At 40.3% G+C, this 21,974-nt stretch overlaps 1 protein-coding gene across 1 annotated transcript in view; it reads left to right on the forward strand.

Annotated features, from left to right (window-relative positions):
• The window catches only part of DEPTOR (DEP domain containing MTOR interacting protein), a 144,505-nt gene that overhangs the window by 81,273 nt on the left and 41,258 nt on the right, over nucleotides 1-21,974 (forward strand). Inside the window, exons 5-8 of the mRNA XM_014867695.3 lie at nucleotides 10,264-10,449; nucleotides 12,691-12,825; nucleotides 17,383-17,453; nucleotides 19,204-19,308. Of these exons, the coding sequence (XP_014723181.1) occupies nucleotides 10,264-10,449; nucleotides 12,691-12,825; nucleotides 17,383-17,453; nucleotides 19,204-19,308 (497 nt within the window). The remainder of the gene's footprint in view (nucleotides 1-10,263; nucleotides 10,450-12,690; nucleotides 12,826-17,382; nucleotides 17,454-19,203; nucleotides 19,309-21,974) is intronic.

Genomic DNA, 21,974 nt, shown 5'->3' on the forward strand with positions numbered 1-21,974 from the left:
GCCTTTGATTTCACGTTTCCAGACCTGAGTTTGGAACAGTGTTGAGATTGTTTTTTGCTACAAATAACAGAAAATGTATGATGGCTTGAACAGAGAGGTTCTTCTGCCTCATGCCCCAGCTAGGGGAGTCCTGGGCTGATAATGATGTGGATGCGGGCTCCATCCATGTCTCTGCTCTGTCATCCTTAGTATACATCAGGCCTCATGTCTGCACTCTGGGCAGGAAGAAGATGGAATCACAAAGCTGTAAAGGGCAGAGGGGCATCACCTAGCAAGACTTTGCTCTTTATTTAGAAAGGATTGCCTATCCCAGCATGTTGTACCTACATTGCATGGGCCAGAACTGTGTCACGTGGTCCCAGTTGCTGGAAGGCAATTGGTGAATCAAATACTATTAGCCAGGTACACTGCCACCCTGAACACATTATAAAGGAGGAAGAAAGAGAGAATGGGTTATGGACAAGCAGCTAGCCTTGTCAGCCACAAGGACAAATATCTTTTTCATTAAGTAACTAAGTGGCCTTCCCTATGAAACATGAACTTCTAAGGAACAGGTTTCTTCCTGTGTCTGCGCACTGAGTTCCTTGTAGCTCCAAGCGAGATTTAAAATAGGTGGGTGTGTCAATGTTCATGTCTTAATTTTCACAAATGGACCATGGTTATATTAAGAGGGGGTGCTGGATGAAGGGTATATGGCAACTATCTATACTGTCTTTGCAGCTCTTCTATAAATCTAAACTTATTCCCAAATATAAAATATACTGGAAAAAAGTAGGTGAGGTTTTTCCTATATCTTCTATCTTCCTTTTTGTTTTAGAGAAGATGACTACAAATATAAATAAGATAGAAAATATGTGAAGACAGTTTTTAAAAACCTCTAAATCTCACTGCTATCTTCCTTTTCTGAACATCTGCTCCTTCATCCTCTGAGGGTCCTAGTCTCTTCAGTTTCATGAGGAACACCTGATAAATTACCAGTAAGTACCACGAGGGTCATGTGGTCACCTTTCTGGGATTAGTAAGAAAATGCCATCCAGAAATGAGCCTTTGGTGAGCTTTCATGCTGAGTGTTTCCTGGGTTGGGTTTTATTCCAGTGTCTCCAGCATCACATTGGATGTCCTTCTTTGTGTTGTTGGCCCTGCTGAATTTATCTGGTTTAGGTAGAAGGCTTCTTTTCTGCCCCAGACCACCTCGAGTTGTTTCCAGAGCCTTCCCCCACATAGGTAAAGTCTGTAAAGGCTCATACCTTGGAAAAGTATCCTTTGGGCTCTGTCACCCTGGGTCCTCAATTGGAAGTCCACATACAGCTAATGTTAATTGAGTGCCTCTATGGAACAGAAGCTCTAATGGGCCTTTTACCCGTGTTGTTTCCTTGTTTCTTCAACTCATTTTACAGGTGAATAAAATTGAAATTCAGGGCAGTTAAGTAACTTAGTAAAGAGCAAAGCTGATATTCAACCCAAGGCCATCTGAAGCCAGAGCGGTGTTTTCTGTGTTATTGCTATGTCCTTGTAATAAGCAATTTCAAAGTAATAAACATTCTGTCCTGGTGAAGAGTTTTGTAGAAAACATGCCTAGCCAAATTGCCTTTGTAACCTGGAGACAGGAATAAATGAAGGAAAAGCAGACTCCGTTTTCTTGTGTTTGTAAGCTCATATGCCTCCTTATTTGGCATTATTACATCTTTGGATGGGAGACAGCCTACCAAGAAGATTAAGAAATGGGGTTCCAGAGTTAATCTGTCAGTGTTTCTGTCTTAGATCTTCCAGTCAATGACTATAGGACCCTAGACAAGTTTACCTTTATAATCCCCAGTTTTCTCATCTGTAAAGTGGGAGTAATTACAATAGCTCTTTCATAGTGCTGCTATGAGAACTGAATGATGTAATCATGCAGTGTGCTTGGCACAGGGCCTGGCATGGAGTAGTACTCCATAAATGTTAGCTGATTGTCATTGTTCGTGTCATCAACATCCTCATCATCAGATGCCTTGATGGGTAGAGCTTAACATGTTTGATGACCTCATCCATTGCTGGTCTTAAACACTATCTTCTACATAGTCTCTGCTGAATATATACTTGTTAAATAAATCAACACTGCTTTAGTTAGGCCTTTGGATTTATGCCAGTAGTTCCAGAAGATCTAGAATACGTTACAGATTTCTTTCGTTGAATTATGTATCTGAGTTATCACATTTGCCAGACAAAATAGATTTGTTATTAGACCTCTCTCTACTTACAGTATAATCTAGTCTCTGGAAAACAATCTCATCTCTGACAAAATACTCTTTGTTCTGAATTTTATCAGTAACAGTAAAAGTTCTAGTCTTTGGAATTAACCCAGCTATTATTTAATGATGCGTAGAAAAGAATAAAACATATTTTGACCTTCCGTCTGTTTATTACCTTGACATTACTGGCAGTAAGACACAGAAGCAGCAGAAACCTATATAATCACGATATCATGTTTTGATTTTCTTCTTTCCTGCCATCTTTAGTAAAGTTACTTTGAATCCTTTTTCATCTTCTCTTTCCCATCGCCTCTCCTCCCTTCAGTCAATTAAATAAGTGTAATTGGGTTCTAACTTTGTGAATGTGAAGTGTTGTGTTTTAGTAATTTATCAGTTAATAGGACTTTATACCTTAAAATCAATTTCCTGCTTTCATATCCTCTTCTGAATGTTGTCAGTGCTCAGGAAGTAATTACTTTAGTCCTCTGACTCACTGTTGATATTGCCTTTTGAGGAGTTTTGTATCCCAAGCACCTAGCACTGCCCTTATGTGGCGTAGGCACTTAAACACACTTGCTTAATGTTCTTGAATCAAGGACTTTTGCTTCTTTCGGAAACAGGGCTCTTTCAACTCCTGCATCCCTTTAGGATGGTTTGAGATGGGTAGTTATGGCCTTAAGTACAGCTCAGATTTTCTTTAAAAAATAGCTTTAATCTCATGTTGTAGTTAATTCTCAGTTCATGTTTTCCACCAAACACATGATTAAAAAGCGTACATTAATGTTTTTTCAGTCCTGATAATTTTTAAAATATGCAACATACTAAATGATTTCAGATGCTTGGACTCTGTAGAACTGTGATCTAGCGGGTTCAGGGAGGTCAAAGCATGCAAATCCGTCCCTGGATGTGGGAAACCACTGAAAGCTTTTGTCTCGTTGGCAGGGGAGTTGCAGTATTTGTATATGCAGAATTTATTTGCCTTCTAGAAACACGAATTCTCAGGACTAGATCTGCCACCTGTTTATCCTCGAAGTTTGTCAGTACACTGAAGCAGTGTCTAGAGGTGCTAAATGGTCCTTTTAGGATGAAAGATAGGGATCAGTAGGGAGCAAGTGGTAGGATAGAGGCCGTCCTTGATGACCCAGAATGACATTTCACCAAAGCCACCACCCACCATCGTACACGGGGTGAAGTGGTGAGCTGCACTTACCTCTGTTGTTGTGGACTGTAGTGACTAAGAATGCTGATCGTGGCAGCTAGTGAGGGTGTTCTGTCTTTGAGGTGACCCTGAAGATCTTTTTATTTGACACTGGTTTGTGGTTTTAGTCATGGCCTGCTTGGCCTCATCTTTGCTGATCTTTCTTCTTCCTCATGATAATCGTCATTGTCCTCATTCCTCTCGCTGTTTAAGCTGTCTTTTTACTTAATCCCAAATTGAAGACCACCTTTAAAAAAGTTATTTTGATGATGTGGGGCCTGACCCGGTTGCAGAGTGGTTAAGTTTACGCGCTCTGCCTTGGAGGCCCGGAGTTTGCAGGTTCGGATGCCATACACGGACCTACGCACCACTCATTAAGTTCTGTAGTGGCATCCCACATACAAAATAGAGGAGGATTGGCATAGATGTTAGCTCAGAGACAATCTTCCTCAAGCAAAAAGAGGAAGATTGGATTGGCAACAGATATTGGTTCAGGGCCAATCTTCCTCACCAAAAAAAGAAAAAAAGAAAAAATTTGATGATGTGCCATCCAGGGAATAGTTGATATCTGCACATTCTCTTCCCCCACCCCCACACCCCTTATCACACTGCTGGATTCAGTTCACTTATTTCAAGATGCCTGTTGTGTATGTCATTTGCCTGCAAACATTTCAAGGATGAATAAAAGTATGTGACCTTCCTCCCTTCAACTAGATAAGTTGCCTAAAATGTCTTTTATATTCAGCTAGACTTGCAGGGCTCAAGATGATAAGTTTTTATAGTCATCCTTAGACTATATGTGTAAGTAGACTAGAAGCCAATTTTCCTCCTTTTACATAATCAGCTTTTAAAAATTTCTTTATGTGTGCTAAAATCATACTAATAATTTATAAGGGAAAAAATGTAGCCACATTATCCACAAAAAGAAGAATATATCTGTAACAAGTCACTTTATTATTTTGGTGAACTACGTGACATTTCCCTCATGCTTTGTAAAAAATAAAGGCATACAGTGAATAAGGATCTGGTTTTTTTGTTTTTGTTTTTTTTTTGTTTGCCAAATATCAGCAATACTGTGAGTTTAGGGCTTCTAGAATCTTAACTTTCCTAAGCAATAACATCCTCTTGTATTTACATTGCTTCAGCTTTCTGGCTGTGTCTGCTTTTCTTCCTATTTTATGTCTCGTTTAATACCAAGCCAAGCCAAATCCCTAGAGAATTCCACCAGTGCAAAAGGGATGGCTTGGAAAGTCCTAGAAATTATAAATCGGATGAGTAAACAAATTGTCAGTTTTCAATTACAGCTGTTGATAGCAGCACACTGAGAATATTAGATATTGAATATAGGCTTTGAACTTTGTCTCTTCTTGTTCCTTCCTGTTTAGAACAAAGGAAGGAGCAAAGAACAAGATTTGTTAAACTGTGTAGGTCACAACACTTACTATAATATGAAGGTCCTGTATAGCACTGGCATCTGAGAAATGAAGGATCGGAACAACCTCAAAATGTAGAGACACCGATCACTGTTCTCCTTGTTTTTTCTTTCCTTCTCTTTAACTTTTTTTCCCAGATCTTAGGTTATTTTTTCTGTGTTTAACCAAGAACAAGTTGCCTATGTAGCAAACGATTTTCGTATTTAATGTGGAGAATGTTGTGTTAAAGTATAGAAAGAGTCAACTTTTCCTTCTCTGGAATGTAAACCGTATGTCATTGAGCTATTTTTTATTTCTTGAGACTTTACACATGTAATTTATGGCCATAAAAAAGAAATCTTTGGCTTTCTCCATCTGGTTACTTCCTAAAACTTCCTGTGTCTTAACTCACTCTTTTATTTCCAGCTTTCTTTTGACTTCGGAGATTTAAATATTTTCCCATGGTATACTTGCTAAACTTGATCTGGATATCTGGTTAAGATTTCATATTGCTCACAAGTAAAAAGGTAACAGAACTGCTCATGGAAGATGGGCAGAGTATTCTTTGAAAGAAGGGCAGAAAAGACAGAAGAAATGGGTTCTGTGCAGGAATTTAAATGACCAAAGGCTGAAGTCGATCTTTAGGAGCCTAAGAAGAACACTTAATGCCATGCCAAATCTCTTATGTAAATTATCTCCTTTCTTCTTCACAGCAAAACTATGCAAAAATTTGAGGCTTAACACGTACATTTCCCAAAGCTCTCAGCTAGTAAATGTGGCAGAACCGGAATCAAAACTGAGTCATATGACTCTAAAATCTTTGCTTTTCATTGCACGATACAATTTTCTAAAAGTTGTTCGGTATAAGAAAGTTTTCAGTCAAGTCCAATTTAATTGTTTTGTTTTTGTATGAAATGATGTCTCTTTTAGCAGACTTTGGTGTTGATGAGCTTGAAAGGATGAGCAGATGGAGGTGTCGTAGTCCAATCAGCGTGCTAAGATAGATAGCTGGGAGAGTGTGTGACACTTAGTAGGTGCTCAGTTTCTTGAATAAATGAATGGTTGTCACATGTGATTGATGATGCTATAATATGACTGTCTATCTGCACTCTGTCAGCTTTAGTAACTCTGATTATCTCTGCCACACCGAGGGCTACATTCACAAACAAAGCAAATGTATGAAACTCAGTGTTCGTGTCATTAAACCTTTAATGAGAGGAAAAAAGAACACTTTTAAAAACAACATAATTCATTGAAAATGTTACAAGTGACATGCAGTTGTCACTTCTCTGTTCTGAGAGGAGAACTTGACTCCACATCTGCCAGCCACACAGCTGGAGGATGAACACTTGGAGATCTTTGTTTCACAGAGTGTGGCTGCTCCCGAGGCACTAAAATCCAACTAAGTCCTTGAAAATTGAACTGGGACATTAAATGTAATGTCTCATAAAGTTGAATTCCTATAAGCCAAATGGCAGTATATCATCAGTAAATGATGACAACAGTAAAAACAACAAGAGTGGTTGTAAAATAATAAAGGTACAATTTATTGAGTTCTTGCAGTCTGCTAGACATTATGCTTAACACCTATGGGTTACTGTCTCATCCAGTGCTCATTTTCCCTGATTTGGTCAGGTTTAAGATCATATACACTATTGGGGAGAGAATGTGATGAGTAAGGACTATTTAAATTTAACTCTTGTATCTTATCTTAGGTGATATGTTTACCCTTTTAGCCATAGGTAGTATAGAGCTGGGGAGGTGGGGAATGGAGAATGGGTGTGAGTTAAACTCTGAGTCAGGAGTTAAAGCCCCAGGAGACATATGATTAAATTAGAAGTCAAGTTTCTACTTCAGTTAAAAATATTTTTAAGGTATTTTTATCTTTTATAGAATTTGTTTGGATTCAGAATGATTTTCTGGATTTATTTATATGAGAGCCAATGTTTTGTATAATTCATTGTACAAAGAGAAAACAGTAGGCATTAATAAATGTATGCAGAGCTATGTATTTGCAGGTTATAATTTAAGATACTGTTGCCAAAGTCAACTTAAGGATTTTTTTAAATCACAATAAACTTGAAAGGTTGCCAAAAATAAATCACTTATCTGCAAAATTTGTATTGTAGTTTTATTGAAAGTAGTGATATAATAAATTTATGTAAAAATTTGACTATCCACAAGAGAGCCACTATTTGGAGATATCATTTCAAAGTGTAATTGGCTTATCTCCTGGTCCAGGATGCATTCAGCATCTCCTGAGTCCGAGAATGTATTCTTTACTAAGAACGTGCAGAACTACCACTGAAGGAAGTGTATTTGTCTTTGTGGCCAACATTATTCATTTAGCCAAAGTGAATAGTTTATCACTGCTTAAAGACTAAAACACTCTTATGAATCATTTGGTTAAATGTTGGCAGTGGTACTCTCCTAATGGGACCCAACTTGCTGAGACTCTGATATTCATATAACCAGAAGAATTATTCATTAGCAAACGTGGATGAGAAGTACAGTTACAACGCTGGATTGCATTTGCTAGTGTTGAGCTAGAAGGCTTGCTATTTGTAAACACCCAAGAAGGCTGTTGAACCACTTAGCATTATTGATAAAGGAGATGATTCTTAAGGAGTTGTATTAGATTATTTTTCTAGTAGTTTACAAAATTTTGAGTTTCACAGTCCAAAAACAGTTTGCCAAGAACGTGTACTTTAAAAAAACCAAACTTCTATCCATTTCCATCATCATTTCATAAAACATTGGGCAAGAAAAATACCTAGCATATAGTCAGTCTGCCTCAGTAAATGTTAGTTGAATGGGTGGATGAATGAACAACAAAAAAGTAGTGATGATATAATTTCAGAACAAAGGAAAGGCTTTAAATGGAATATTTTTAGTGGTAAGAAGAACAAAATGCATTGTCCTTAATGTCCCAGTTTCCCAGTGGCCCAACAGACTCTTCATGACCTACCCTGGGCCTACCTACAGGATGTTTTGGGGGGAACTGCTTCATCTAAGTAGTTTAAAGTTAGCTCTGTCCTGGACATGCTGCTGAACTCTCTGATACCCACCATGGACGATTCACTGCCAGTCATTTCCTGAACACCCACTCTGAGCCAAACACATAGTGGTCTGTGAGTTGAGAATGCCAGAATGATTACGACACAGTCTGGGCTCTCAAGCAGAGTGACTTAATTGGGGAAAGAGAGGTTCTCCTCCCACCCCCGCAACAAAAAAACCCCATATTACACTACAATATGGTTAAGTGTCACAAAAAGACTGCCTATTGCCAGATGTGTGGGTGACAGAAAGACGATAAAGATAAACTCTATGATGAACGTGGGAGTAAGAGATGGAGAAGATGACGTTTTGCCATAACTTTATAGAGTCTTTTCTAATCTCTTATGGCCTATGTCTCTAGGTAAACATGTTGTGTGGGTTCAGAAGCCATAGTTGTGTGGCCTTGGGAAAGTACTGAATTAACTTGTCTCAGTTCTTCCTCTGTAAAATGAAGATAGCAGCAATATCTACCTTACAGAGTGATTGTGAGGATGCTATTGTATAATACTTATAAAGTGCTCAGTTCAGCAGCAAATAGTAAATGAGCTACCAGTACCATGATTATGACTAAACTTCAGCAGAGTGGGCTAGAGATGGCAATCAGTGGACACTGAGGGTTTTATAAACTCTGGTGGGCTAGGATGACAGCCCACCCATCACAGAAATCAAGATGAATCTCAACCTTTGACCTCTTGAGATGCATCTTAGAGCAATGCAAAGAGCGTTGGACTTGCCTCTGCCGATAACCAACTGAGCATAGTGTCTCACTTTCTTCATTGCTGAGAGAGAGGAGGCCAGGCCCTCCTTTCTATAGGAAGAACCTTGTAAGTTGCTCCATGTTAAGTCACATTGAACTTTTATGTTTTAATTGTTTGGATTTGATTGTTGATTTGGGGTTTTCCTCCCTATGTTCCTTAATAAGTTTCTTACATGTGTACATTTATTTTTCAGTTAATGTCAATTTTTAATGAATCTTGTTTCACTCACAGGCTGAAAATAATCTCTCCTCTGAATTTCCTTAGCACTTTATCTATAATTTCCTTAAAACAGTTGAAGTTTTTATCTTATACTACAGTTACATGTGAGCATGTTTTATTTCCTCTGCTAGACTATAAGCTTATCATGGGTAAGAATTTGTTATATAATTTATGTAATTTGTATTCCTAGGTCTTAGAGCAATGATGATTTCTTTCTCTTTCTTTTGCTTGACTGGCCTCTAGGTATCCATAGTATAAATGAGTCAATATTTAAATACTGAACAAAAGATGGAGAATGTTCCTCTCCATCAGATTTGGTATTTGCCAGCCCTGTTTTTTGCTCAACACAGATAGATAGATTAGATGGATAGATAGATAATTCTATTTGTTTTTCATTCTACTTGTCTGTGTACTTAAAATTTTTTTCCAGTTTTATTGAGAAATAATTGGCATACTTTTATTGTATACTTTTAAGATATACAGTATGATGGTTTGATTTACATATATTGTGAAGTGATTACCACAATAAGTTTAATTAACATCCATCATCTCATATAGATACAATAGAAAGAAAAAGAGGGGCTGGCCCGGTGGCACAGCAATTATGTGCACACGTTCCGCTTTGGCTGCCCGGGGTCGCCAGTTGGGATCCCAGGTGCGGACATGGCACTGCTTGGCAAGCCATGCTATGGTAGGCGTCCCACATTTAAAGTAGAGGAAGATGGGCATGGATGTGAGCTCAGGGCCAGTCTTCCTCAGCAAAAAGAGGAGGATTAGCAGTAGTTAGCTCAGGGCTAATCTTCCTCAATAAATAACTAAAAAGAAAAAAAGAAGTAACTGAAGTTCTAGAAGTGCTTTCTCCTTTCTGCAAACTCTCTTTACTCAACCCCACCCCCCCATCAAAACATACCTTTCCTAATTCCTATTCCCTCCGGACCCTTCGCACACCTCACCTGTTAGTAAATTTTTAAAGTGCATCACACATCGAGAAAACCTGGGACCTTGTGTGGATTATAAACTCATATGGCATCTGTAATACTCAACTCTTTTTTTTTTTTTTTAAAGATTTTATTTTTTCCTTTTTCTCCCCAAAGCCCCCCGGTACATAGTTGTATATTCTTCGTTGTGGGTTCTTCTAGTTGTGGCATGTGGGACGCTGCCTCAGCGTGGTCTGATGAGCAGTGCCATGTCCGCGCCCAGGATTCGAACTAACGAAACACTGGGCCGCCTGCAGCGGAGCGCGCGAACTTAACCACTCGGCCACGGGGCCAGCCCATGTAGCACTCAACTCTTTCTCAAGACTTTGCCCCCGTTGGCTGGAGTCTTCAGCTGCGGTGCTCAGTGGCCAGCATGCCAGACAGCCCACATCTGTTGCTTCTTCTTTCCAGTGTCCAACAAACACCCATTTGTGGACAGCAATCTTCTCTACCAGTTCAGAATGAACTTCCGTCGGAGGCGAAGACTGATGGAGCTGCTCAATGAAAAATCCCCCTCCTCCCAGGAGACTCACGACAGTCCCTTCTGCCTAAGGAAGCAGAGCCATGACAATCGGAAATCTACCAGTTTTATGTCGGGTATGTCAGTTCCATTGTTTATTTGATCACATGTATTTGTCTTTTGAGAAATAGGGTAGTAATAACTCACTTTTTTGAAATTCTGTCCTCCAGCAAATTTCTGTTTATTCATAACCAAGAAATATGCCCCCAAGAACAAAACAAACAACCAGATTGTTCCTGGACAGTCAACTTAGATGCCGTGAAGTCTGTTTCATAAAATTATGTATTTGGGGGCCAGCCCGATGGCGCAACGGTTAAGTTCACACGTTCCGCTTCCCGGCGGCCCGGGGTTTGCCGGTTTCGATCCCGGGTGCAGACATGGCACTGCTTGGCAAAAGCCATGCTGTGGTAGGCGTCCCATATAGAAAGTAGAGGAAGATGAACATGGATGTTAGCTCAGGGCCAGTCTTCCTCAGCAAAAAGAGGAGGACTGGCAGTGGTTAGCTCAGAGCTAATCTTCCTCAAAAGAAAAAAAATATGTATTTGAATTATGGAAGATCTCTCAAGCTCTCACTCATACTTTATTTACTTTTCATTTACAGACGTTTCTTATGTATCATTAAGTATCCAGTTTTCTAAATCACAGCTTTGAAAAGCTATATATTTTAAGGCTGAATAAAGACTTCTGTGGGCATATACGACTAAAAGGCAACTGATTACCAATCCATATAAGGGGGTGATAGAGAACAAAGAAAAACTATGAAAAGCAGACACAGGAGCTCATAAAGCAGAGCAGCCTGGGACGTTACATGTGAGGTCAAACAGTCCCATGTTTACAATGAACCCTGACAGAAGTGATTGTGACTAATTTTCCCAAAGATAACCCCACTCATCCAGAAAAGATATTGTTCTATGTAAGAGGCTGAGGTGCTTAAGGGTGGTATCTTCAGCTCCTCTGGAAACTTGGCATTGACTCAAGGAACTGGGGAGCCTAAGGTTTGGAAGGAAGTTCTGCAGTTAACCTGAAACCCAGGGCAAAATGAAAATGTGTGTCTAGGTTATGAATAGGAGGTGACAGTGAGAACACTTACAATTATATTGAGAACTTTCTGTGCCCCTGGCACTGATCAAAGCTGGTTGCATGAGTTTTCTCATTTAGTTCTCACAATATCCTAAGAGGAAGGACTTTTCTTATCCTCATTTTACCAGTGAAGAAACTGAGGCATGGAGCAACTGAGCAGCTTACCTCAGGTTACACAGCTGGAAAGTGGTGGGCACAGCTGGATCTCGCGCCAGTGCTGTCTTACTCCAGCGCTTGTATTACACATTCTCCTCCCCAACCTCCCATATCCCAGGTTCCACAGACGCAGCTGGATGGAGGACAGAATGAACCAAGAGTTGCTCTGGGAAAGTAAACACCAGCCGAGGGACAGGAGCCTAAGCCTGTGCTTAGACACGCGCCAATTGTGTGTCTCCTTAAGGCTGTGGCTGCAAATGCAGAGGGACTATTCACATTCTCACTAGTACTGTTTGCATGTTTCATAAGTGGGCCCAATAGACCCGAACAAGTGATGATGATGAGATGGAGGAAATAGTAACCACAGTCATTATAAAGGCCAGCATTTATTTTGTGCTTCTCATGTGCCAGGCACCAGGCAATGCACTCTCCATGAATTATTTCCTTTGATCATGTACTTTGTTCCCTTCTCCCTGTTGAGCCAGCCAAATCCAGGGTGGAGAGAATGAAATCAGATCATAGAAGCTACTGCCTCCCATATACTTTCAAAGCCTAAATATGTGCTCTGTATTTTAATCTCTTTCTTCCATGCCTCGGGGTGATTATTTAATATTAAATCAGGAGGCATTTATTATCACTGTTAATTCATTAAGTGTCTAGCCAGTACTTAATTTACAGCCTCGCAGGGACTACTCAGCGTGGGCTTGGTAGTTCTTGAAATAATATTTACACATACATTATTTTTATTTTACATTATTGTATAATATACATAATGTATGCATATACATTATTTCACATACGTTACATAAGTCACTCCTTGCATCAATCCTATGAGATAGCATTATTCCCACTTTACACCTGGGGAAATTGAGGCTCAGAGAACTGAAGGGAATGGCCCCAGGTTGTGCTATTACTAAGTGGCAGAGCTGCAACTCAAATCCTCGCTTTTCTGACTCCAAGGCTAGAGTGCTTTTTTCTGGCACATGTGACTCACCCTGCTGTACCTCACAGCTGAAAGCCCGTGTGCACTAGGGAACCAGGACCACCACCCTCGGTGACTGTGTGTTTTCCTGTCCGCACAGTCAGCCCCAGCAAGGAGATCAAGATCGTGTCTGCGGTGAGGAGGAGCAGCATGAGCAGCTGCGGCAGCAGTGGCTACTTCAGCAGCAGCCCCACTCTCAGCAGCAGCCCCCCTGTGCTCTGTAACCCCAAGTCCGGTGAGTGGCCAAAAGGCGGCCCCATTTCTGTGACTGTGAGGGATGGGCAGATGGGTGGGCTGGGTTCCTGGGAAGCAGATTCGCAGATGGAGGGAGTCTTGGTATGTGGGAGTCTTATTACAGCATGTTCTTGGGGTCAACACCTATTGAATGGAAGGGAAGGATGTAGGTTTGGGCAGAGGGAGAATTGGGCTGCAATGCAGTCTCAATGAAGGCTGCAGCTGACCCCAATGGGAGCTCTGGAGTTGAGATGGCCCTTTAGAGTTGTCCCAACTTGGGGTGAGGTGGCCAGGCCTTTATACCCTCATCTTGACCAGTCATTAGATGTTGGCTGCCCCTGGGAGGAGGGCATAACCTTGGGCAAAACAGCTCTCTTCAGAGAGAGTGTTCCAAAGACAGCTGAGGGCATTGGCAGTCTGAGGGCTGTCTGCATTAGCGGTCTGAGCAGCTGAGAGGAGCCCCTCCATCCGAGGGTTTGAGCAACACAGCAGTGTTCTCTACAGCAGGGAAATAGCGCTTCCCCAGACTGCAACTGATGCCAAAATCTGTTGGGTCTCAGCACCCCAAGGAAGAAGCATGGATCCATGCAAACCCAACTCTCCCTGGAATTGATTCTTGGTGCCCTGTGGTTTCAAACTCTCTTCATCACCCTTCATGGCCTTTACATTCCAGAAAAAAATGTAGGTACAAAGGTTGTTGATGATCTTGTTACTTAGAATCAATCCTTCCTTGACCTAATCAGTTCATCACCCCCACCAGCACCTGTAACCATTCACACTACCACCTTCTCACTGTCCCTTACCCACCTCCTTCCCAGGATTAGATTGCATGGTCCATCATGATAATCATTGCCTTTAAAATACCCTCAACTCCATTTGTTTAGCGCTCTGTCCACCCTCCGTTCAGTGTATCACCTTTAGAGAAGAGACTTTGTTCCTTTTATTTTGCTGTTACATCATCAGCAGAAGTTGGGGATACAAAGATGAGAGGTCATGAAGGAAAGCCCCTTCCTTCAGTGAACGCATCATCTCTTTGGAGAAAAAAAACATTATGCGGTAGTAAGAATAAGGATAAATAGAAGTTGTTCAAAGGGCTTTAAGAGAAAACATCATCTAATGCTGTTATCTAGGCAAGTGAGTATTTTTCTTAATCTAGCATTTTTTTTCTGTTCTCTGGAGGGTTAGCTCTAAGAATAAAGTTATAACCTGCAAGTGAGTGAAGAAACTTGCTTCCATATTGACTCTGTCTGGAAAATCATTGAGTACCCATATATTATGAGGTTTTTCAATTAAAGGAGCAAGAATGAGAAAGGAGAACTATATCCATATAAATAGGATGTTTGAAGCCCTGGGAGAAATCTGATAGGTATCCTCAAATTTAGAAACAACAGACTTCAGTGTCAGAAAAGGGTGAATTGTGCTAAAGCCATTTTACATGTTTTTGATTGCATACAATAGTAGAATATGAACAAAGTGTTAATTACCTAAATTAACTACATATCCATCTTCCCTGAGGTGGGTTTGTATTGTCTCCTCTTTCTTCTGACCCCTTGGCTCAAAGGGAAGAATTTACTGATATGCAGGCAGAAAAGAAAGGTCAGGTTGCCTTTTTTGGGTCTCTAAGGACCAGAGCGGCTAGGACTTAATTGTGGTTCGTAAGTCTTAGCTCTTATCCATATTCTGCCAGGCTTCTCCCTCACTTTTAAGAGGGTTCCCAATATGCTATGAGCTCAACCATGATTTTTTTCTCAGGTTGATAAGCAGGTCTTTACAGTAAGGAATTTAAAATTAATCATTATATATACATCAGGATATATTTTTTTAGTACTGTATATACATGCCCTAAGCCGGATAAGAAAAGTGGTACGGATATTACCATAATCAGTATCACTGTGATGAGTAGATAAGTTGCCAAGGATATGAAAAGAGAAAGCTAAAAGATAATTCCCTATGCTTCAAGATTTTTACATCTTTCAACATAAGAAAGAGAGAAAGTGTATTAAAATAAATGGTCAGTATTGCTGCCAAATATTACAGTACAATGCTATTCAAAACCACAGTGAGAGATGGCCTCACACCCGTTAGAATGGCTGTTATCAAAAAGACAAGAAATAAATGTTGATGAGGATGTGGAGAAGAGGGAAATCTTGTGCCCTATTGGTGGGAATGTAAATTGGTGCAGCCACTATGGAAAATAATAGGGAGATTCCTCAAAAAATTGAAAGTGGAATTATCCTAAGATCCAGCAATTTCACTTCTGGGCATTTATCTGAAGGAAATGAAGACGCTAACTCAAAAAGATCTGCATCCCCATGTTCTCTGCAGCATTATTTACAGTAGCCGAGGCATGGAAACAACTTAAGAGTTGATCAGTGGATGAATGGATAGAAAAAATGTGATATATATATGTGTATGGTAGAATATCATTCAGCCATAAAAGGAAGGAAATCTTGGTGTTTGTAATAACGTAAATGGACCTCAAGGCCATTATACTAAGTGAAATAAGTCAGACAGAGAAACACAAATACGATACGATCTCACTTATATGTGGAATCTAAAAAAGCAAAAAACAAACTCATATATACAAAGGACAGACTACTGATTGCTAGAGGCAGGGAGTAGGAGGTGGGCAAAATGGGCAAAGGGGGCAAAAGGTACAAACTTCCAGTTACAAAATGAGTAAGTCCCGGGAATGTAACATACAGCATGGTGACTATAGTTAATAATACTGTATTGTATATTTGAAAGCTAAGAGAGTCAATCTTAAAAGTTCTTATCATAAGAAAATAAAATTTATAACTATGTGTGGTGATGGATGTTAACTAGACTTACTGAGGTGATCATTTTGCAGTATATACATGTATCGAATCATCACGTCATGCACCTGAAACTAATATAGTCTTATATGTCAATTATATCTCAATCAAAAAAGAGAAAGTGTATTAAATAAATGGTCAGTATTGTTTCCAAATATTTCAGTACAATGCGATTCCTATATCCACATTCATAAACCCCAGCAGGAGTTGTAGGGGCTGGGGAAGGAGTTGTCTGACAAGGAATTAAAAGGTCTCAATCCTCACCCCCAACCCTGGCCCCCTTCTCTTACCTCCCGTCCATCAGCTCAGAGGTTCTTTTCTTGATATTCGATCTATTCCCTCTTGTTTGGGAACATAAATTCATTTTCTCTCTTATGAGCTTTCTGAAAACAAAAGTAGTAATCCCAGCCCACTGTCATCTCAGCAAGACACAGTTCGTTGCCTCGAACTGAGAAGGCACTTGTTAGTCAAGAAGGCCGCGCGTATAACCCTCAGGCAGGGCCCAGCTGCCTGGTGGATCATCCGGGCCTCGCCCCACACTGCCTTTTCTTTTTCTGCTGCGTGCTTGTTCCAGGACTGGCATGTGACTGCCAAATGCTGTCCTGAAAGATAATTGGAGACTGACACTTTGCCAGATTAGGCTCCTGGCCCCTCCAGTTTCTTTGTGACACTCAAGGTCATGATGTCTGTATAACTAGGTTAGGATAGTCCCTGTCCCCTGACTCACTGGCTGCTCTGGGCGGCTGTGGCTGTTGCTTTTCCAGTTCTTAGTGAGCACAGGATGGATGGGGAGATTCATTATTGATGGGTTTTTAGGCAGTCGGCAAGTCAGGAATTGTCTGCTGTCTTTGTCATCTTGGTGGCAACATCAGTGAGCTGATGAGCACAGGGGTCTTAGGAGGACAATACACCTCTACCTTCTGGAGCTTCTGAGCCTTTTCTTCCGCTTACAGAAACAGCATAGCATGGGGGGAACCATGTGGCACAGCAGCTGAGAGTGTGGGCACTGGCATAAATGCCGGAGTTTGAATCTTAATTCTGCTATCCATTAGCTCTGAGACCTTAGACACGAGCTTCACTTTTCTGAGCTTCTGTTTTCTCACTGATAAAATAGGGACAATGATGAACCTAATTTATTAGTTTTTGTGATGATTAAATGAGTTAATATGCCTAAAGCACTTGGCATAGTGCCTAGCACATGCTGGGTATACAGAGAAGTTCACTAGTCTTGTTACTCAGGGCAAAAGGCGGTATGTTCATGCCATCTAGGGTATTAATAAGGAAAGGAGTGAAGCTGTGGTCTGTGGGGTGCAGCATGTTGTGGGAGGAGGTTGTATGGGGTTAACTCTTGAAACATGACTCAGACCATTAGAGTCGGGTTTTCTCTTTGATGTGTTGAATGCCTATCAGGATTTAAAAGAAAGAAATGGGAGAACTAGAAAATGTGGCCTTTTTCTTTATAGAAAAATTTCAAACCACTCCTTACCTCCACCCCTGGGACTCCTACTTCTCTTTACCCTGCCCTGTCCCCTCTTCTTTCCATGGCTCTGTAAGTTGGGTTCGGAGTTACTGATATTTGCTAATGTTTGTCTCTGTTTGGCTGGAGTGTAAACTGTGAGGCAGGGATCTTTGCCACTTTTGTTCACCGATGGTCACTTATGAGGCATTCGGCAAATATCTGCTGAATGAGTGAACGAAGGGCTCGCAAGGATTGGTACCTTGACATTGTGTCTGTCTTGCAGTGTTGAAGAGGCCTGTCACTTCTGAGGAACTCCTGACTCCCGGGGCTCCGTATGCAAGGAAGACATTCACGGTAGGCTCATCGTTTGGGCTTTCTCCTGGCCGTTCGTTTTTCTGTGTCATGTCAGTGTGTCAACGTGTAGCTTAGGATGGAATTGAAAACTTTCTCCTAATGTTCCTTTTGTTTTTAGAGTAATTATAATAGTGGGCTTTCTCGACCCTTAGGCACTTTTAAATGTATTAGGACTTGACATGATTTATTTTTAATACAGCATTTTAAACTCCTTTTGATGGGTCCTTGAAAAAAAGATTTCCATTATGTATTCTAATATAATTACAGATTTTAAGGCAAATGGGTAGTACAAATAATGCCAATAATTCCTTCTGAATTACTCTTAATTCTAGAAGTCATGAGAGGAGTCCTAAGGTAGAGAAAGAAAGCTATGGGATAAATTGTTCCACCATAAAGGATGGTACTTTTGACACGTTAACATGCCTTGAGTTTTATGAACACCTGATTTGGGAGCACTGCATATCGGTGAGCATCTTCTGACCACCTGCCCCTGCTTGGAGGCCTTCAGCCTTCCTTCCATTCCTTCCACTCCTTCCGGCCCCACTGGTTTTCTTCAAGCAGAACCTAAGTGCTCTGCATGACAGCGCCTCACCCACTCCCTCTGCCCTTGCCCCCCTCTCTCAGTCTCCTCACATTTACATCTGTATCCTCTTTAAAGCACTTCTCTTTCTTTCCGTCCTCTAACTTTTTTTATCTCATGGGAAAAAATGTTACGTTGTAACATTTTTCAAGGACTACCTCACATTCTGAACACTGAGGAGTTAAAAAGAGGATGATAGGCCCCATCATAATGAACAAAAGCTCTGATAATATGTCTGTATTGGGGAGAAAGGTAAACTGTACATTTGGAAGTGAAATTCGATGTAATAAGCTAATAACGGCAAACCTTAAAGTCCGTCAAGTGCCTCATAATGTTTTGAGAATGTCCACAAACATTTCCATTTCCTTCTCTGCTTTTCCTCAGTCTCCAGCGTTCAAGAGACAGTTGGTTATATTTTAAAAGTATTTCTTTTGGTTTTAAACTTAAGTGCCAGCACTGCTATAGCAATTGATTGTGAGTGTGTTTCATCTGTATTTCAGTTGGGATGTGTGTCAAAGACACGCCTGGGAGCTGCTCAGGGAACATAACTGCCAATTCTAATAATGATTCTGTAGGAAAAGTCACCCTCCAGGCTCAAACAACTTTTGACCCGCATCCTTATAAATTGTGAACTTTATGTACTTTTTCACTTTCTTCTCTTGTTAGAGAAAATTGTGTTTCGAGAAAGCCAACACTCTCCATATTTCCCACCATTGGTAATTTAAATTGTTCCTTTAGACTTCAGTGACATAGCAAGATCATCAAGAAAGTATCATTTGGATCCAGGGGAAAAGAACAAATTTGGAATGGAAATTGGATCTGGAGAGAAATTTCTACCATGTTTTTAAGATCTAAACTTTCCGTTTGAGTCTAATATTAAATTGCGTAGCAGCTTAAGAAAGAGGCAACCTGCCAGTTATTCACTGAGTAGTGCCCTCACAGAAGAAGATCCTTCTGCCAAAAAGGCGTTTCTTGACCACATTTTCCGCATAGATATCCCTGTGTTTATGATAGAAGCAAAGCGTTCCATTTTCCTGACAGGGTAGAGATGCAAAGGAGAAGAGTTATGTCATGGCATGCACTTAATCCTGGGCTGGTTTTCTCTCTCGGGAAGACAGGCAAATTGCCAGGAACCGTCTGCTGATTGCTAATTGTGGTTTTCCTCTCTAGATTGTTGGTGACGCTGTTGGCTGGGGCTTTGTGGTGCGAGGAAGTAAGCCATGCCACATCCAGGCTGTGGACCCCAGCGGCCCTGCAGCCGCGGCAGGAATGAAGGTACCTCCAGCAGAGCGGTATCTGAATACCTCTAGCCCATTGCATTGTTTGGTGCCATCTCTGAGTGTTTTGGTCCCATTTTTGTCAAGTTTCCTTTTCTCTTTCCGAATGGGGTTGAAATGAAGCCAAGAGTGTATGATGTGGCAACTAGAAGAAAAAGTTTTCCTATCACGCTGACTGTGCCTCTGTGGTCTCCAAACCTCCCTTGGTTTTTCATATTTTTTCCCCTTAACCAATACTGAGTTTGAAAAAAAATAGTTTCTTTTTCCTTTTAAACCTTCTATAAGACTCTATTGCTTCTGTTTTATATGAAGTCTGTTCCTGTGGGATTAATGCCGCCAGTAGAGCATGGTAGACCAGAAGAAAGAGCAAATAGCGAGAAAAAGAAAACAGAAGCCTTAGAATTTAGAAGAGAAAGTCTAGACTCACATTAGATTCTGCTAATTACTAGCTCTTTGTCTTTGAACAATTCCTGTAACATCTTAGAGCCTGTTTCCTCCTCTCTGAAGCAATAATCGTAATCATAATATTTATGATGCCATAATATTTATGATAATCATAATCATAATATTAAATAAGCATAATATTTCCCTCTGCTGTTTCATGGATTAAATATGTGGAAACACTTGATAAAGTGTAAAGAACTACTCAGACATCAAAAAATTGAATGAATTGTGCAAGATTTTTGAAAATAACTTTTATATTTTTTTTGTAGTACTAAAGTAATGAATATACTGCCAAGAAAATTTGGAAAATACAGACAAGCAGAAAAAATATATGTAATTGCCTGTAATCTTTCCTAACTCAAGAGATAACCACTTTAACATTTTTAAGCAGCTTTTTGAAGTATAATTGACATGCAATAAAGTATAGCACTGGTAACATTTTGATTTATATTCTTCCAGACTTCTTGTACCTGTGTGTGTGTGTGTGTGTGTGTGTGTGTACGCACATTGTTTTTATTTATACAGAAATATAATATAAGAGGATGTTGAGAGTATGGATTTTCTGCACATGTTTACCTGGCACAGTTTTGTTCTATCATCTGTAAAACATTTCACAGAGGACATTTATCTCTTGATTATCTGGGACTGTGGGAGGATACAGAAGGCTGGAAAGCAACAGATTGTGCCCCTGTTCATTTCTTCAACACTTTCATCGTATCCCATCGATCCTTTTTCTAGAGCAGTAAACCAGTACAGCAGTTGGCGTGACTTGGATCTCCACTGCTCTGATTTACAGAACTTAGCCTCTGGCGTTGGTTTGCCTACTGGAAAAGAAAGATGGGCAGCAGACACTGGCTGAGGGGAGCACAGAGCACAGATTACAGCCAGTCTGGGCAATCAGTGCTGGTATGATTAGGGGTTGGCTCCGCCTCCTGATTTGAACACCTCGTTCATGCAGGGGGGCACAGGCTCGCTAGGTCCTATGCTCTGGGCAAGTTACGGAAGCCTTGTTGGCTAAGGGAGTCTGTGTTAGAGGCCCTTCCTACCCCCTCAGGACTGCAGTGGGCGCAGCACCAAAGAAACACAGAGCAGGAAAATTGGCCAGGAGCATAAAGGGCGAGCATTTGTATCTGTGCCGAGGCTAAATGTTTCATTTTCGAATGGAACTCTTGGCTCTAGGAAGAGTTTTATATTTTATTTCCATAGTAAAGTACCTAGTATAAATTATTTTTGGCACAGTGCTTCAGTTTTGACATTGTACTTGGTTGCATGTGGCTTTGACTTAAACTGCATTTCCTTTGGGGAAACCAATGGATTTACATTGCAGCTAAAGACCTTGTTTTGCTTGGCCAAGTGTATTTAATTGATTTGAGTCCATCCTTTGATTAACATGCATTGCTGCTCTAGACAATGTCAAGTGATTAATTAGTTAACTTCTTAATGTAAATACCCTGATAGATGGGTAACCTGATATATTTTTTTCAATTACATAGGCTAATGCTTCTTATGGTTCATATTCTTAGTTTCTCTGGGGGTGTACAATGGTCTTCATATGTTGTAGAGCAGTATAGAATTCATTAGAGCAGCATTTCCCAAATTGTATTATATAAGTCTGTTGTCCAGCAAATTATTCTGTCCTGAGGTTCTGTGATCAAAGCAGTTTTGAACTGCTGCACAATTTATCCCCCTCTTGGAAATTCACAAAGCACAATAGAATATTAAAAATTCTGATACATCCAGCAGGAAAAAAACCTGTTTAAATTAGCACAACATTTTATCACTTAATAGAAGCATTCAAATGGAATCTTAAGATTGTTAAGATACAGCGCTAAAACTCTTATAAGAAGCTGGTTTTGGTCAAACTCTATATTGGAATAAATATACATATTTTTGAATTGTACTGTTGGCTAAATGAAAATGACAGGGAATACCATGCCCTTCCATGTTATTTACCTGTGTATATTCAAGTTACTTTGTATGTGATTTTCTTATAGAAAACACTGAACAAGTTATTTCCTATTTTACCATATGTATTTGTTATAGAATAACTTCACTTACATAAAAAGCCATTTGTATAATCTAATCCTAGAGACTTGTTTCCACCGACCTGTCACATTGCTGCTGCCCTCATCTAGGACAACCGCAGGGCGAGATGTCTGGTTGTGAGAGCTCTTTGAGGTGGGGTGGGGGACGACCCTATAGGAGCGTGCCCTCAGGGAA

This window comes from Equus asinus, chromosome 12, assembly GCF_041296235.1.
Source record: "Equus asinus isolate D_3611 breed Donkey chromosome 12, EquAss-T2T_v2, whole genome shotgun sequence".
Taxonomy (NCBI): domain Eukaryota; kingdom Metazoa; phylum Chordata; class Mammalia; order Perissodactyla; family Equidae; genus Equus; species Equus asinus.